Source organism: Vigna unguiculata, chromosome 5, assembly GCF_037176805.1.
Source record: "Vigna unguiculata cultivar grain cowpea cultivar isolate G323 ecotype 2 chromosome 5, ASM3717680v1, whole genome shotgun sequence".
Classification (NCBI taxonomy): Eukaryota; Viridiplantae; Streptophyta; class Magnoliopsida; order Fabales; family Fabaceae; genus Vigna; species Vigna unguiculata.
This window is the reverse complement of record NC_140796.1, coordinates 1,202,619-1,220,822: the sequence shown is the minus strand read 5'-3', so window position 1 is coordinate 1,220,822 and position 18,204 is coordinate 1,202,619. Positions and strand designations below refer to the sequence as shown.

Sequence of the window (18,204 nt, the reverse complement as noted above, 5' to 3'; positions counted from 1 at the left end):
TCACAAAATGCAAAACCAACATTTCTAAAACGTATGAAATAAAATAAAATTTTACCTTCAAGGAATTAAAATATATTTCATGCAAAATAAATAAAATAAAATGATGAATTAGCAAATTGGTTTGTTATAATTGAGTAAATTCATGAGTTGTGCAAGCTAACGTGATTATATAAATTGTGAAAGATAAAAAACTTGGCTAACCTTAGGAGGTAGTTGGTTGTGGCATGTTATGGAGGAGTGTTGTAAAATTGTAATGAAAAGAAAGATAGACCATGTCAATGATATTGAGATTGAGGATGAGAATGATAACAATGAGACATTCACTACGAATTCACAACAAAAGATACCATCAACCAGAGCATGTTCATTCGGATGCCTTTGTAATTTCTCCGACGACCCTGCACATCCCACAATATTGCAACCACAATCACTACTACCTTCACCTTCTTCGTTCATGCAAACACTTGAACCCTTTGTTCCAAATCCATGCTCGTTTAATTGTCACAGAACAATGCACCTTGACTCAATCTACACCTAAATCAATTACAAACCCATCTCTGGTTCTGTGGAACTCATTGATTAGAGCCTATTCTAGACTCCGTTTATTCCAGGAAGCAATAAAATTGTATCATACAATGTTATGTGTGGGACTTGAACCTGACAAGTACACATTCACCTTTGTTTTGAAGGCTTGCACTGGTGCTTTGGACTTCCATGAGGGTGTTGCCATTCACCAAGATATAGCTTGCAGGGAGTTAGAGTGTGATGTCTTCATTGGGACTGGACTTGTTGTAATGTACTCTAAGATGGGTCAATTGGACAGTGCAAGAAAGGTGTTTGATAAAATGCCCACGAAGGATGTTGTTTCCTGGAATGCAATGATTTCGGGGTATTCTCAGAGCTCAAACCCTGGTGAAGCAATGGAAATATTTCGGAGGATGCAGATGGAGGGTGTGGAGCCTGATTCTGTGAGCATCTTGAACTTGGCTCCGGCTGTTTCTAAACTAGAGGATGTTCGTTGTTGCACGTCTATAAATTGTTATGTGATTAGGAGACGTGTATTTGGTGTGGTTTCTAACTCATTGATAGATATGTATTCAAAATGTGGTGAGGTAAATTTGGCTCGTCGGATATTTGATGAGATGCAGGTTAAAGATGATGTCTCGTGGGCAACGATGATGGCTGGATATGTGCATCATGGCTGTTTCTTTGAGGTGCTTCAATTACTTGATAAAATGAAACAACAACGTATGAAGATGAATAAGGTATCGGTTGTAAATTCCCTTTTAGCGGCTGCGGAGATGAGAGACCTAGAAAAAGGGAAGGATGTTCATAATTATGCTTTACATGAAGGGATGATGTCAGATATTATTGTTGCTACTCCTATTGTGTGCATGTATGCAAAATGTGGTGAGTTGAAAAAAGCTAAAGAGTTGTTTCTTAGTCTTAAAGGAAGAGATTTGGTTGCTTGGTCTGCCTTTTTATCAGCTCTCGTCCAAGCAGGATTTCCTGGAGAAGCACTGTCTATATTCCAAGAGATGTGGCATGTAGGTTTGAAACCAGATAAAACGATTCTGAAAATTCTTGTTTCTGCATGTGCAGACATTTTAAATGCAGGGTTAGGTAAGATTGTGCACTGCCACACTATTAAAGCAGACATGGTGTCTGATATTTCAGTTGCAACAACCCTTGTCTCGATGTACACTAGATGTGAATTATTTATGTATGCTATGGCGTTATTCAACAGAATGCGGTATAAAGATGTTGTGGCATGGAATACCTTGATAAATGGGTTTACCAAATTTGGTGACCCACGTCTTGCCTTCGAAATGTTCCATACATTACAGGTTACTGGGGTTCAACCAGATAGTGGAACCATGGTGAATTTGGTTTCAGCTTGTGCCCTTCTGGATGATCTACATCTAGGAACCTGCTTTCATGGAAATACTATGAAGACTGGTTTTGAATCTGACTTGCATGTAAAAGTTTCTCTAATAGACATGTATGCCAAATGCGGGAACCTTTTCTCAGCTGAGAACTTGTTTCAATTAATCAAGCATGTAAAGGATGAAGTACCTTGGAATGTGATGATTGCCGGGTACCTGCATAATGGAGGTGCTAATGAAGCAATTTGCACTTTTAACCAAATGAAATTAGAGAGTGTAAGGCCCAATTTAGTCACATTTGTGATCATTCTTCCGGCTGTATCATTTTTGTCAATGTTAAGAGAGGCCATGGCTTTTCATGCCTGCATAATTCGAATGGGATTTATATCTAGTACCCTGGTCGGAAACAGTCTTATTGATATGTATGCTAAATGTGGACAACTATGTTATTCAGAGAAATGCTTTCATGAGATGGAAAATAAAAGCACGATCTCCTGGAATGCAATGCTTTCAGGTTATGCAATGCATGGCCAAGGTGAACTTGCCCTCGCACTTTTTTCACTTATGCAAGAGACCAATGTCCATGTTGATTCACTTTCCTACCTCAGTGTATTATCTGCCTGCAGACATGCTGGTTTAATTCCAGAAGGAAAGAACATTTTCCATTCCATGACTGAGAAGCACAATCTTCAACCCAACATGGAACACTATGCCTGCATGGTTGATCTTTTAGGCCGTGCTGGTTTATTTGACGAAGTTTTGAGTTTAATTAATGGAATGCCAACAGAACCCGATGCTCAGGTCTGGGGTGCCCTCTTGGGAGCATGTAAAGTGCATTCCAATGTGAAGTTAGGAGAGGTTGCCCTTCATCACCTCCTTAAACTTGAACCAAGAAACGCGGTTCATTATGTAGTTTTGGCAGATATATATGCTCAATGTGGTAGGTGGGTCGATGCCAGGACAACAAGATCAAATATGATCGACCATGGATTGAAGAAAATTCCCGGATATAGTTTGGTTGGAGCTCATAAGCAAGGACAATTCCTTTCTGGCTAGTGGCAAATCCCAACCAAACCACTGCTACAACATGCAAATACAGAACAACTTGTTATAACATGTTTTGAAAAAAGAAATAGTTGTTAGCATTCTGATAGTCTCACTTTTTTCGGCACATGGCAAACAAATATGTATATTAGAAAAGTATTATGCAAACTTCAATCATTCATTTGATATTTTACATGTAACCATAGTATGAAACGAAACCAGTAGAATAACTTATGGTTTGCTTTGGGACCAAGTCACCAAGCAGCAAGTTTCTGTTGATGTAACAATATAGAAACTAAGCTTCAAAACGCCTAGTTTGAGCTTTTTAAGATTAAACATGTTCTTCTCAGTAGTAATTGACATGAGATAAACTGATGAAGTGTTTGGTTTTGATTTTGAGTTTGTTTGAAAACTTAGAAAACAAAATAGATAATTAAGCACTTGAATTAAAACCCAACAGTGGAGAACTGTGATACATATATACACTACACAACAAAAACAGTGTTAAACAAATGTACATAGCCTAACAAAAATATTTAGTTTGACTTTGCAGTGTGAAAATAATAAATACATATATATTAAGAGTGTAGAAGTTGGATGGTGAAAACAAGTCAAACAGTTTTGTCTGGTTCGGACTGTATATCCTCAACGCCAAAAACGCCTTCTCCTTTTATAAGAAACTGGGAAGAAGAATGCGGCAAATGAGGAGCGAACACAACACTCATTCTCCTCCTTCTAACAGGCCCATTCTCATCACGCGATAAAAACACTCTCGAGTTGACACAATGGGCCCAGGCCAGGCCCAAGGCAGGGCAGACCCGCCGGCCCGACGAATAAAGCCCATCACTCAAATTTCCAACCCTGACATTTCCATCTCCGATAAAATCCACAACCTGATTCGTCACCACCACCGCCAGCCCAAACCTCTTCGCCAACCGCCGCAATCCGCCTGAGATTCCGAAGAAGAGCGACGACCTGCGCCGGAGGTCCGATCCGGTGTTCTCAAAATCGGAGCGGAAGAGAGCCGCGATGGAATCGATGACGACGATTCGCACCGGCCGCCACCGAGATCGAGAGTACACAAGGAACGTCTCGATGGTTGGAATTAAGTGGAGGAGCTCGTCCGCGGAGTGGACGGCGCGTACGAAGACGCGGTCGCAGGGGTCGGGGAGGTCAGGGTGCGACGTTCGGAAGGCGCCTGAGAGTTGGCGGAGGCGGCGGAAGGGGAAGGGGAACTCGGTGTGGATGAAGATGGAGGAGGCGGAGAGGCCGCCGTGGGAGGAGGGGAGTTGGGCGGAGAGGGCGAGTTGGAGGCAGAGCTGCGTCTTGCCGGAACCGCTCTCGCCAACAAACTCCGTGATGGAATGGCAGGGAACGCCACCGTTGAGGCAGCGATCCAGTACGGGACAGCCGACGGTGCACTTCTCGCTGCGGTGGGGCAGAAGCAAAAGGTTCTCTGGCCTCATCTCGCCAAAAACTCTGGGATTTGAATTCTCGCGGTTATAGCTACATTACCGTGAGAGGGAATAACGTTTCGCTGTCTCGTTTTAAACATCAAAAAGGAGAATTCGGATTCAATGTTAATATTAATAAATTTAATAAATAATAATTCTTATAAACACATTTAAAAAAAATTAAGAATTTTTATTTACCTGTAACTATAAAAGAGGCTTTCTTTAGTTTATAGTTCACAATACGGATTAGATTAGAACAACTTCATTTAAATTGGTTTACGTATTTGATAATAAACAAATTGGATATAATTATTGTATGATTTTAAGTTTATAGCAACATTTTAGGTTATGAATAGAACAATAAAAAGGGAAAAAGATTTATCAAATTTAACGTGTAATTAAAGAGAAAGACTATTACATAAATATTGTAAATTTAGTTATACCTAACATCACCTTTTCTCTTTAACTTAACACATGACAGGTAATATTAAGATTTGTTTATTTTTGTCTGTTAAAAATAAATGGATAACAGATGTAAAACGTTGTCTCAAAAATTTTTTCTCAAGATATAGAATTATAGGAATATTCAAACATCAATTGGGTCCATAGCTCAGTGGTAGAGCATTTGACTGCAGATCAAGAGGTCACCGGTTCGAACCCGGTTGGGCCCTTTTTTTATAATTTGAAATAACTTATTGACTAATTTTGTAAGTGTCCCAACACAACAGTAACTAATGATTGAATACTTAAATTTATACTATAATAGTTATTTAGAAAAAAAATAAATATCATTCTTCTTTTGTATTAAGTAATAAACCTTAAATTTGAACTTTAGAGATAGATTTAGAAAACAAAAGTTTTTTGCTAAGTAGCAGCAAGAGGTAGTATATTCATTGCAATTCTAAAAATCGATAACAAGAATGATTCACAAGTAAAATGTAAAAGATGTGATGTCATAGAATTCTAAATTCAAATATATAATATCAATAAAAAAAAAATAATGGAAATTTAATGAGGTTATATTATAAACATTCATGGATAGAAGAATAACAATTTGATAACTTGTTTTCTATATACAAATAATTAATAATACTTTTATAATAACAACTAAATCAACTAATATGTTAACAAATAATTGTATAAGAAAGTTGTACAACATACTGGTTTATTTGATTTCATTCTCGAATTTTGGAAACTTTCAATCTCGAATTCTACTATTAGCATTCTCAAATTAGTTATGAGCTTGATGCCAGCATTCAATCATATAATTAACTTAGTTTTGCTAACCATTGGATTTCGAGGCGTGGTATTTGAAGAGAAATAATGAAAATATTTGTAAGAAAAATTACTCAATGACACACTTCTCTTTATAAGTTGTGTTCTTGTCACAAAGAACTCGCTCTCTCCCGACTTATCAGAGATCATAATTTTGGTCTTTGTGAAGAACGAATATTCTTATGGTTCTGTTTTTTAGTGAGCAATTGATGATCCGTTCCCAGAGTAAATGTTACCTTTTTATGCTTATGATCTACTCTCCTCAAATCTAGTCGTGGCATGAAGTTTGGGGGCGACGATTTTGACCTCCGAGTATTCCGTAGCTAGGGCGATTTTAACTTCCGACTTCCCATGAATTAACTTTCTTTCCTCTCTGTCCGTTACTTGGTTGTTTTGAACCGAACGTAATAGGATTCAACTAGATGGATTAGGCTCACCACTATTGGGCCGCGTAGCTAGTGGGTCGAGGTCCTTATGTTTGGTCGGCAACCTCGGTCGGAAATAACCCGGGTTCGCCAGGGTGTACATTAACCCTCCGACCTTGAATTCCAAGGGACTGGGATGAGAAAGTCGTCAAAAACTTCATGGCGTGTGTTTCGTACATTTGTGTACTTTTCAATGAGATGTTGCCATGTAGTCCACACTTAACGCGTGTTACGCTTCCCTAGATTGTGAAAAACTGTTGTCTTGTCTTTTTGACATTAAGATACTTAAATAACCCCTCTTTTCGCAGTTACTTTGTTTCCCTTCACCTCCTTACTATTTTCGTACTTATTTTTCATCTTCTTTCTCCGTTTGCTGTCTTGGTGGTTCCTACACACTCCATTTGTGTTTCCCTGCAACAGGTGTGTGGTTTTTGTTTTCCTACCTTCATTGATTCTTACTCACGTATTTGCATGGTGGTGACGATACAATGCCTAATTATGATCTTGCATGCCTGTTTATCCTTGAAACTTTGTAGTATTTAAGTTCTTGCTAGGGTTTTCTATGGTTTCGGGAAAACGATGGTTTCATTTGGTGGTACTGCTGCTGGGGGATTTTTCTTTCCTTTGGGTTGGAAATAATGGATTTTTTAGCAGTTTTCCTCTTGATGATTTTTGCAGTTTTTCCATTGTTGGTTGAGGAGAGTTTCCATTGTGACTGGTTTTGTTTGGAGTTGGGTTGAGGGGTTTTTCTTTGACGTTTGGCATGCGAGTTATTAGTGGGAGTAATGGCAACTTCTTATGACGATTTTTATCCCTGGGCACCGTTGGGTCTTCGGCATGAATGTTCGAGCTTTACCTCGGATCAGTTCATAACTCGGTATCGTCGAGGTCAACAACTATGCCAAAGCAATGAAAAGGATGTCCTGGTGGTCTGATGTGAGTTGGACTAGCTAATGTGTGCAAATACTTCTACTGATTCAACTGGCCTTTCTGTTTTTTCTATTCAACTCTATTTTCGAAAGTGGGATTGCGTCTTCCTTTGATTTGAAAAGGAGTTGCTGACCGTGTTGAATGTGGCTCTGGCACAACTCCATCCCAATAGTTGGGCCTTTATCCAAGCTTTCCACATTTTATGCACTTATTTTGGGGTAGTTCGGACGTGTCGCAACCGGGATCGCGACGGGACGACGAACCAAAAAAGAAAACGTGTTTAAAAAAAGATTTGGAGTCGCCACCATAGTTATTCTGGAAAACTATGGAAAACCATAAAGATAAGACAAGTCTACGAAAAACCAGATATAGGATCCGGGAGTCGGTTACGCGTAGGAAAGGTGTTAGCACCCTACAACGTCTGCCCGAGGGCGGTACCTTTAATTAAAAATGCAAAGTCGATGTGATTTTCAAAATGTTAATTTCCCCAAAATTAATAAGACAAACATGTTAAAAAAAAACAAAAATATTTTTTAAGTTTTTGGGTCTGGCAAGAATTGACTTTGATCCTACGTATTCTCATTAAAGATGAGAAATCAGGATTAAGTAGTTTTTTAAAGGATATTTGAAAAAAAAATATTTGAGAAAATAATTTGATTTTTTAGAGGTGTACCTGACAAGGACTGACTTTGCTCCTACGTATCTCACGGTGGAGAATCAAGGATCACGTAGTTCTTAAAAAGGTGTAGTTGTTTGAAAATGTTGATATTTTTGTATTTTGAGAATTTTGTATTGTTTTGGTATTTTTGAATTAGTTGAAAATATGTGTCACACGACGCGAGCGTTCGGACAGACACTAAAAGAGAAAGAAAACTATTTTTTGGTATTTTTAGAAAATAAGTATCACATGATGCGGACGACCGGACAGACACAATAAAGTGAAAGAGAATATTTTATTATTTTATTATTTTTTCTACTTTTTTGCAATTTTTGGTAATTTTCAAATATTTGATTTTTTTCTCAAAAATAATAAAAATAAATAAATAAATGATAAAATTATTTAAGAAGGATAAAAGTGAAAAATAAAATATGAGAGTGCATGAGTAATTAATGGGGGTGTACAAAGTAAACACAACAACAAGCCCAAACAATAGACAGACATGGGGTGCAGGACTATCACATGTGGGGGTGCACGAAGTAAACAAATGGGGCGCATACATTAAAAGATAGGGTGCAGCGAGTAAAATATAAATGAAGTCCAAAATAGGAGTAGAAAGTGTGTGCAGGGGTGCGAGATTAGTAATTGTGGAGGTGAGCGAGGAAGTAATCAAACTCAACAAAAATAAGACATAGGGGTGCGGGTAATTAAAACGGGGGTGTATGAAGAACAATGAAACAGGCCCAGTTGAAATGCAAAAAGGGGGTGCGTGTCGTATGGACGGGGGTGTGCGAAGAAAAAGAAAAGCCGAGACACTTTCCTTTATTCTCTCAAAGAAAGGAGAAAAAAGAAAAACGAAACCCTAAACTCTCCTGCAGCCCCTTCTTCTCGACACCACACAAATCCAGCCCTGGGACGCGCGTCTACTCAACCTCAAACGCCAGCGACGATGGCGGTCTCCGCCGACAGAGCTGCCGGCGCTCGGGTCACTGCCTCGACCTCATGTTTTTTTCTTTTTCGCGAGCGCTCCTTCGTTCTCGTGTTCTGCGTGCGAGGCTCCTTCGTCGCATCTTGTCCTCCAAACACGAGTCACTCTCTCGCAAGCTTCCCGTGCTTCCAGAGCCACCGGTGACGGCGCCAACCGCTGCCGGAAGTGTCGCCGGCCTCCGCTGCATTCCAAGCCTCTCATTCTTCTTCTCGCGCGAGCCACGCTAAGTCTGGAATCCACACCGCGAGCTCCGCTGTCGTGCCCCCAACCGCGATTGAAGCCGCTGCTGCTCAGTCTGTTCGAAGTCCGACTCGATTTCTCTTTCTTCTCTGTTTCTTTGTTTCTGATTGGATGTACGTGGTCGGGAAAAGCGCGAGAGTTTGGTGTTGGAGTGGAATGAGGGTTCCGATTCGGCGTGAATGGAGATTGCAGGGATGGGGGTTGTAACAGAAACAATGAGTGGTTTGCGAATGTATGTGATTCTGGTTATTTGCTTGTATGTTTTATTTGTAGATTGAAATGGTGGTGCTGTGAATTTGAGGTGGTGGTTCTATGAATGGAAGTGGCGGGAAGGATTGGTGTTTGTGTTGACTGCGGCGTGAAGGAGGTGATTGAGAGGATGTGAATCTGCTGTCGAGCGTGTGGGTTTTGGCCTTCTTTGATTTTTGTGCAGGTGAAGGATGAAGATGAAGGCTGAATATGAAGAAGGAAAGGATAATGAGGCTGGAAAGTGGTCTGAGTAGTGGCGCGGGGCCGATGTTGATGATGACGACAGAGATTGAGTGTGATGGGGTGGTGGATGAAATTGGTTTGGCTGTTATGTGTGGACATGCGGACGAGAATGGAGGAGAAAGTGTGTTTCAGAGTTGGTTTGGTGCTGGTGAGAATTAATGCCATGTTTTTTATGCAAGTAACCTCCATGAACGTGTATGATTATGAGCATGATGAGCGTGAAATGGCTTAAACAAGATAAGTAGGGGACAGCAATTCAAACCAAGCTCAACGTATACTTTCACAATTCACAAGCATCGTAAACATTCTTATTGAACAATCCTGATAGGAGTTAAGCAACTAGGGGTACTTACCTTGAAGATACTGTACAATCACCACTCCATTCTCTTCTTCTCCCAGCCTCGGCACACTTCCTTCTCCCCCTTCTGTTCTCTCCGTTCTCCTTATGCTCTCATGATACCTCAACCAAAGCCCCTCTCCTCAGAATGTTCTTTTTTCTTTTATTTATGTGATTCTCTCTGTTTGTTCATGGGAAGTGGCGGTTGCTTTCTTCTCTTGCCCAATATCCAGCAGAGCCACTTCAATCAATCCGCCTCACCGATCAGTCACCATTCATTCCCTTATTTGTATGGTAACTTGCAGCGTCGCATTCCAGGGTATCAAATTAGGAAAGGGCTGGTCTACTGACTGCAGAGAAATTAAATGCCTATGCCTTCCTTTTTCAAATATCTGTTCTATTGTTTTTCTTTTTGCTCTTTTTTTTTTTTTTTTCAGATCTGTTTTTCTTTTCACTGTTTTTTAATCCGTTTTAAAATTAATAAATAGTAATAAAATAAAATAAATATGAAGAAAACTGAAAACAAAGAAAGAAGAAAGAAAAAAAAGAAAAGATAAAATAAAATAAAAAGAAATAAAATAAGATAAAAGGACATAATAAAATAAAATCAAAGTAAAATAAGATAAGAAAGAAAATAATAATAATTATAATAAGGTAATAATAAAAAAAAAAGAAAAAGCAATCTGGACAAATGGGTGTTGACAGGACGTCAAACGCTTTCTTGTACTTTTTTGAAATGAAAAAAATCTTCCAAGCAGATGTGGTCTTCCTTAAATAGCGTCAGGGGTACGGGTCTGTTGACTTTATTTCAATCTACGTATAAGGGCTTCAAAGGTGGATTCTTGAAAATAAAGGCCCCTCCTCATAGGGCTGATCTTGTGGAGGGATTTCCGTTGTATTGGACGCATAATTCGAGCAACCCAAGTGCTCGACAATTATCTGACCTCACTTAGGCTAAGAAGGAGTATTGCCTTATGCTGGAACATTTAAGGGCGATTTTTGACAAAAAACAACTTTTGAATCTCGAGTTTCAACCAACAAACTTGAAACATCATATTGGTATAGGAACACGATGTTTGTTTTTAAGGGTGATGACCTTACCTGGTGTTCTCAATCTTGATTTCTTTGTTTGCAAAATCTAGGATGGGGATGACAAAACAAGACTTAGCCAAACGCTTCAAAGCCTTGAAGAGCTCTTCTCAGGCATCTCTCACTCAACTGATCCTCGTTTCCTAAGAGGCCATGACATTGGTGTCGGATGAGGAAGCTACACAATCAGCGTCGAGCTTCAAGAGACGATGACCTCTTGATCGGACTCAGGTAGTACTGGACGACGCGACTGCAACCTCTACTCGGTCAAAACACACCCTATCTTCCAAGGGACCAATTCCTCATAAAAGATCCAACAACGTCTACTATAGTTTTTGGGATTCTAATTTTACCTATACAACGCATAGTCAGGCTCATAATGTGTTCGAGGGGGACCTAATGAACCAAGAGACTGAAGTTATTCAAGAAGATGTTTATGGATTCCTCCATAAGGCTGAAGTCTCTGTGGCAGCACTTTGCGAAAAGCTTGGTTGGTTGATTGTTATGGACAAGGATCAGGCTACAAAGTTGGATTCAACTCAAACACAGTCGGTGACGGCGAAAGAAGAAGTAGTTCGACTTAAAGATCAAGTCAAGGGTCTTCATGGTCTGAAGAAGAAGATGGAGGAGAGGGGAAAGAGAGTTACCGAGCTGGAGAAGAAGGTGACTGAGCTAGAGGCCGCATTGCAAAAAGCCGAGGAGGAGTTCACAGAGAAGATGGCGAACGAAGCTGCATCTACTTATGGTGTGGGTTTTGAAGCAGCTTTGGAGCAAGTGCGTTTATTGTGCCCTTCAGCAAATATCTCGGTTGTTGATGCCAACAAGGCGGTCCTTGATGGCCGCTTGGTGGATAGCTCTATGCTTAGTTGTTTCCGAACTTTGATCATGCTTTGACTATTATCTAATATTTGTACTTTGTTTAAAAACTTTGTCAGTAATTTATGTATGCAAATTTACAATTGTACCTTTGTTTTATATGTCGTTGTTCGAGCGATTTAGGCGAGGTAACCCTTCGCATTAATTTTCGTTCCTGTATAGAAAGTGAGGGTAACCCTCAGTGTGTAGCTCAGAGTTCGGCAGAGTAATCCTTAACGCTGATTTTCGTTCCTACATAGAAAGTGAGGGTAACCCTCAATGCATAGCTGTAAAACAAAGTATTTTCATTAAGGTTAAATTCGTTCTCTGAGTTTAGGTTTAAGTTAGTTCGATATAATTCCAACTTTAGCTTACGGGTTGAACCCAACCCTAAGCCGAACTTTAGGGGATTTGTCGATTTACGGGTTGTACTTGACCCCGAGTCGAGCTTGAGGGGATTTGTCGATTTACGGATTGAACTCGATCCCGAGCCGAGCTTAAGTGGAGTTGACGATTTACGGGTTGAACCCGACCCCGAGCAGAGCTTAAGGGGATTTTGACAATTTACGGGTTGAACTAACCCTCGAGCCAAGCTTAAGGGGATTTTATCGAGATATAGTATATAGAAACAAAATTTTATTTCAAATTAACCGACCTCGTTAGAAAACCCTTTCATTCCTAAAAAAGGGAAAAAGAGTGTCGGAAGATAGTACATGATTATAACTAAAGAAAAAAGTAAGTTGGTGGCGTTTCAAGTCTGAGGTACCTCTGATCCGTCCAGGGTTTCCAGCTGGTAGGCACCTCTGCCGAGGACATGTCTTATCCTGAATGGCCCAGTCCATTTAATTGATCACTTGTGTTCAAGTTGTAAGGGGTGAGCCTTTCTAAATACAAGATCACCTAGGAGAAACGATCGGGGCTTCACCTTTGTTATATATCGAGCTTCTATTTTTCTTTTTATTGCTTCGCTGCTGATCTTTGCTCGATCTCGAACTTCATCTAATCCATCGAGATTAGCTCGATAACCTTCCTTCGAGGAGGAGGTGTTGAAGACTTGTACCCTCTAAAATGGTTGAGCGATTTCTATGGGCAAAACCGCGTCGGTTCCATAGGCCAAACAGAAAGGGGATTCTCGAGGCGTTGTCTGAGGTGTAGTGTGGTAGGATAGGAGGATTTCTAGTATTGCTTATGCCCAATCAACCTTACAAGTTGATACTTTCAGTCGTATTGCTTATAAGATGACCTCATTTGCGGCTTTAGCTTGCCTATTTGTTTGAGGATGCTCTATGGACGAGAAGGATTGTCGGACTCCCAATTTTGTGCATGCTTCATGAAAAGTCCCGCTAGTGAATTGAATTCTGTTATTGGACACTGGTCGCGTAGGTGACCTAAAACGGCATACGATGTTTCTCCATACAAAATTTTTTATGCGTGTGGTGGAAATGTTCGACACTGCTTTCGCTTCTATCCACTTTGTGAAGTATTCCACTAACACTATGAGGAATTTGATATGTCTGCACGCCAGAGGAAAATGGCCTAGGATATCAATTCGTGTAGTGTGGAAAGACCATGGAAAGGATATAGAGTGGAGCTGCTCGGGTGCGGCATGGTGCCAATCTGAGTGTAATTGGCAGCGGTAACACTTTTTCGTGTGCTCTAGACAGTCCTTTTGCAAGGTGGACCAATAATATCCACCCCAAATTACTTCCAAGCCCAAAGCTCGTCCTCCTCTGTGACTTTTGCAAATACTGATGTGAAGCTTGGCCATGATTCAGACGCTCTCTTCTTTGCTAATGCATATGAGGAGAGGTCGAGAAAAACCAAATCGGAATAGTCGGTCATCTATCAGGGTGTACCTGGCTGCTTTTTTCTTTATGATATGGGCTTCTTCCGGATCTTCAGGAAGGTTACCATCACTGAGATAAGTGATGTAGGAAGTCATCCAAGAAGTTGACTAGGGTCCATCGAGGTCGAGGTTATGGTCAAAGAGTTCACGTCGGTCACGACGTCCGACTTATTCACAAACTTGGAACAAATGGATGGTTCCCCCACTGATACTCTTGGAGCTACAAGCGTTTCTCGAATTACCGACTTTTGTTGGCCGGGTCATGAATTGTTGGCTAATTTTGCAAGTAAGTCGACCCGACTGTTCTACTCGCAAGGAACATGTACGAGTTGAAAGGATGTGAATGACGTAGACAAATTACGTACAAACTCTAGATAACATGCTAGTAAAAGATCTCTTGCTTGGATTCCCTGGGATAAGACGGGAGTTGGTCTTCTCCAGAAGCTTAGGAGCTCCGAGCTCCTTGGCTAGGAGCATGCCGACAATGAGAGCTTCATATTTCGCATGGTTAATACTGGTTTGAAATGAAAATCGTAATGCCTGTTTTATCATTGTTCCTTGAAGGTCTTCTAGGATGATTCTTGCGCCACTGCCTTTCGTGCTAGACGGGAGAGAGTCCAAGAGCCTTCGGGTTCGGTTTGACCGTTTTTGTTTGACATGAATGTTAGCTCGGCTATGAAGTCGGCCAGCACTTGTGCTTTGATGGGTCCACGAGGTTCGTAACTGATATTGTATTGGGGGAGCTCAATTGCCTACTTCACTTATCGTCCTGATACATCAGGTTTTTGAAGGATCTGTCTCAGAGGTTTATCGGGCATGACTACGACGAGGTGTGTTTGAAAGTAGTGACACCATCATCGATAGGTAAAAACGACTACCAGCACGGCCTTCTCAACTCCCTGATTTTGTGTTTCAGCCCCCTTTAAAGTTTTACTGGTGAAGTATATGAGCTTTTGTTCGTCATCCTGATGTTCTACTAACGTTGTATTGACGACAAGGTCGATCACGGTGAAGTATAATAGTAAAGGGGTGCCGAGTATGGGCCGACGTAACACCGAAGGAGAGGCTAGATATGTCTTTAGCTATTGAAACATTTTTTCGCATTCATCGCTCCATTGAAAACCCTTATTTTTTCATAGACAAGTGAAGTAAGGGTGACCTCGATCTCTTCCACGGGGAAGGAACCTCGCAAGGGCAACCATACAACTTGTGAGCCTTTGTACTTCTTTGAGATTACTGGGGCTCCTTATATTTACAATGGTCCCGCATTTATCCGTTTGATTCCTCTCTTGATTAACAAGAAACTGAGAAATTTTCCTGCTATAACTTCGAACAAACATTTGTCGAGGTTTAGCTTGAGGTTGTACTTGTTGATTGTGAAGAAGAGCTCGGATAGGTCGACATGATGCTCGCTAGGCTGGGTTAATGTTACTACCATGTCATCGACATACACCTGAACATTCTTTCCTATGGGTGGTTGCAGGATCCTATCCATGAGTCTCTAGTACGTTGCTCTCGTATTTTTCAACCCAAAAGGCATCACCTTGTAGCAGTAATTAGCAGCTTCGCGCATGAAGGTTGTTTTATCCTCGTCTTTTAGGTGCATAACGATTTGGTTATAGCCAGAATATGCATCCAAGAAGTTGAGCATACCTAGTCCTGAAGCGTAGTCCACCAGTGTGTCGATGTTGGGTAGAGGGTATGAATCTTTGGGACATGTATTGTTGAGATCAGTGAAATCTATGCAAATGTGCCACTTGCCATTGGATTTTTTGACCATGACAACTTTGGTGAGCCAGTCAGGGTAATGAATTTCTCGTGTGTGGCCTACGGTATGAGTTTCGTGGTTTTGGCTCGAACGACTTCAAGTTTATCTGGTGACATCCTTCTTCTTCTTTGTACCCGAGGCTTTGCAGAAGGGTCTATGTTTAGCTTATGGCTCATGAAGTTAGGATCTATTACTACCACATCGGTAGGATGCCATGCAAAAGAGGTTTGATTGGCTCGGATGATGTTCACGAGGTGTTGCTCAATGTTTGGGTCAAGGTTATCTCCTAATTTGACGAGACACCCTTTATTTATTTCAACCTTCTTAATCCCTCCAACCGGTTGAGGTCTACGGTCTTTCCAACTAACTTGAGATTCGGACTCAGGGGGACTGCCGACGGTGTAGGTGGTTCTTCGTGCTTTCAGGCTGTTCTCGTAGCATTTTCTGGCAGTGGCCTGGTCGACCCGAAGTGTGGCGACCTTCCGGTCGAGAGTTGGAAATTTTACCTTCAAGTGGACCGTGGAGACCACGGACTGTAGTCGATTTAACGACGATCGTCCCAGAAGGAGATTGTAGGACGAATGAGCTCTGACGACTATGTAGCGAATGGTTATGGTCTGCGATGCTTCCCCATCAGTGAACGTAGTACGGAGATTTACGTAACTTCTTACTTCCACTGGATCTCCTGAGAATCCCACCAGGACTCCGTCGAAAGGCCTTATTTGGTCGGAAGCCTGACCAAAACATGACGTCTGCAGAGCTTCCTTAGTCTATTAAAACATGGTGAACTCGTCTCCCCATGGCCACCACCGATACCACTATTGGATCGTCTTCATGGGGCATCACATCCAAACGGTCGTCGTTCGAGAATAAAATGTTGGGAGAGGGGGGATTGATGAGATATTTGTTACCATCACGCTCGACGTGGTTCCTCCTCTGGCAAAACCTCCTGCTATTGTTAGTAAATCACCTAGAATAGGAGTTTTGCGTACGCGTCGCCCCATCCTTTAAGGTGTTTCCAGCATATTTGGATAGACATCCTTTTTCTTTTAGTGACGTAATTGTTTCGTAAGAGTGAAACACCGTTCAGTACATGTCCCCAAGCTTGGTGAAACTCACACCATGCTTTAGGATCACATCCTAATGATCTCGTCGTAGCCTCGAGAAAACGGAGTTGCTGACGGACGTCTAGGTCTTTCAAAATATTACTTTTGGAAGAATTTATTCGCAGTGGGGAGGTGGGTCGGATTGCACTTGCCTTCCCTGCTCGTTTGGTGACTAAGGTCTGCGCTACATAAATCTTCCTAGGGTCACATGTCGGTCTGACCTTTTTTCCTTTCTTTTACTTCTCATAACGTCATCTGCCTCAATGTGGATGGATGCCCTAGCTCGGACTTCGGCCATAGAAATAGTTGAATTTCTTACTAACGAATCATTGAAGGAGTTAGCTCGCAATCTTTTGAGGAAAGCATCTACGAGGATGAAGCAAAAGCAATTTAAGTACTCCCAAAGTGGCTCATCAGCCCCTGTTTTATGTCAAAGAGATCTACAATCCGTGGAGGTTTTGCCCTGTTAGCGACAAATCTTTCCAAGAATAACCGGCAAAAACTGGAAACGAGGTGATAGTGGACTTGGGGATTCCACCAAACCATTTGAGTGCTCCTCCAATTAAGGTACCTACGAAAACTTTACATCTTACAGCGTTGTTTTTGCCTGAAATCAGCATTTGGGTGTTAAAGGCCTTCAGGTGGGCCTCAAGATCTAAGGTACATGTGTAGGGAGATAGCTTGGGAATGATGAACTGATGCGGTACTTGCTCCGCCATGACAACCGTGGAAAAAGGGTGACCTTCCTCATCGGCTACCTCGGTGATACGGCGACCTCTTACGCGATCATCGCGGACTTGGAGGCAACGTAAGAGTTCTCCATGGGAGGGTCTTGCTCTTACAAGGGTGTCTTCCATCCTTCGTCTGACATCCTCCGCTACTTGCTGAGCTGTAGCTTCGTTGGCTCTAACCTGAGTTTCCTCTGCTCGTAAGCGTATTCTTTTGTTTTCTCGCCATAGTTCCTTTATCTGTTGTAACAACTCCGTAGTGGTAAGTTCGGTGGCATCATTTGAAGGGGAATGGTTTGAAGGATCAACATCGTCGAAATTCGGGCTTATAGCCATAACTGAAATGAGAAAAGAAAGGGCCTGGGAATCAGTTTTAACATGACCCACGGTCGGCCAATCTATTCTGGTCACAAAGACCTCGCTCTCTCCCATCGAAATTCTGAGCTTTGCGAAGAACGAATATTCTTATGATTCTATTTTCTAGTGAGCAGAGTATATGTTACCTTTTTATGCTTATGATCTACTTTCCTCAGATCTAGTCGTGGCATAAAGTTTGGGAGCGCCAATTTTGACCTCCGAGTATTTTGTGGCTAAGGCGGTTTTAACTTCCGACTTCCCATGAATTAACTTCCTTTCCTCTATGTCCGTTACTTGGTTATTTTGAACCAAACGTAGTAGGATTGGACAGATTGCACCACTACTGGGTCGAGTAACTAGTGGGCCGAGGTCCTTATTTTTGGTCGACAACCTCGGTCAGAAATAACCCGGGTTCGCCAAGGTGTACAAGTTGAAATACATTAAACATAAATTTGGTATCTTAGCTTTTGTTCACTCGTCATTTTCAAGAAAGGGCGTTTTAATATAATCGAGAAAGTGTATTAAATATTTATAGAACAGTACATTCTGATAGAAAACTCACTTCTTATTTGAGAACCAGGTTAGCATTTGCTTTTAACACGATTCTTACGTATATGAACATGTAACACAATTCCTTTAAGGTTCTATAAACTTTATTTAACCAAACTTTTCTTTTGACACTTATACGAATCCTTTCGTGAAAAACTTCCCCAGGTAGTATATTAA

General features: G+C 41.2%; 3 protein-coding genes and 1 non-coding gene across 7 annotated transcripts; 3 read left to right on the top strand and 1 right to left on the bottom strand.

The window, feature by feature from the left end:
* Positions 1 to 163: 163 nt before the first annotated feature.
* Positions 164 to 3,279, top strand: LOC114183907 (Pentatricopeptide repeat (PPR) superfamily protein). The gene has a single exon (XM_028071086.2). It carries the CDS (start codon positions 273 to 275, stop codon positions 2,940 to 2,942), a length of 2,670 nt encoding a protein of 889 aa, XP_027926887.2. The 5' UTR covers positions 164 to 272; the 3' UTR covers positions 2,943 to 3,279.
* A 177-nt stretch (positions 3,280 to 3,456) lies between these two features.
* On the bottom strand, positions 3,457 to 4,456 carry XRCC3 (homolog of X-ray repair cross complementing 3 (XRCC3)). Its single transcript, XM_028071087.2, has one exon. It carries the CDS (start codon positions 4,394 to 4,396, stop codon positions 3,542 to 3,544), a length of 855 nt encoding a protein of 284 aa, XP_027926888.1. The 5' UTR covers positions 4,397 to 4,456; the 3' UTR covers positions 3,457 to 3,541.
* A 527-nt stretch (positions 4,457 to 4,983) lies between these two features.
* On the top strand, positions 4,984 to 5,055 carry TRNAC-GCA (transfer RNA cysteine (anticodon GCA)). The gene has a single exon. It is a non-coding gene; the product is annotated as a tRNA-Cys (tRNA).
* Positions 5,056 to 5,767: 712 nt separating this feature from the next.
* LOC114184252 (uncharacterized) lies at positions 5,768 to 11,793 on the top strand. 4 transcript variants are annotated; one of them, XM_085673450.1, is made up of 3 exons: positions 5,768 to 6,504; positions 6,763 to 7,020; positions 10,872 to 11,793. In XM_085673450.1, the coding sequence occupies exon 3, from the start codon at positions 11,218 to 11,220 to the stop codon at positions 11,710 to 11,712; it is 495 nt and encodes a 164-aa protein (XP_085529576.1). In that variant the 5' UTR covers positions 5,768 to 6,504; positions 6,763 to 7,020; positions 10,872 to 11,217; the 3' UTR covers positions 11,713 to 11,793. The 4 variants fall into 4 exon arrangements, with proteins under 4 accessions (XP_085529576.1, XP_085529575.1, XP_085529577.1 ...); XM_085673449.1 differs by having other exon boundaries at positions 6,763 to 7,039; XM_085673451.1 differs by lacking the exon at positions 6,763 to 7,020.
* The last annotated feature ends 6,411 nt before the right edge of the window (positions 11,794 to 18,204 follow it).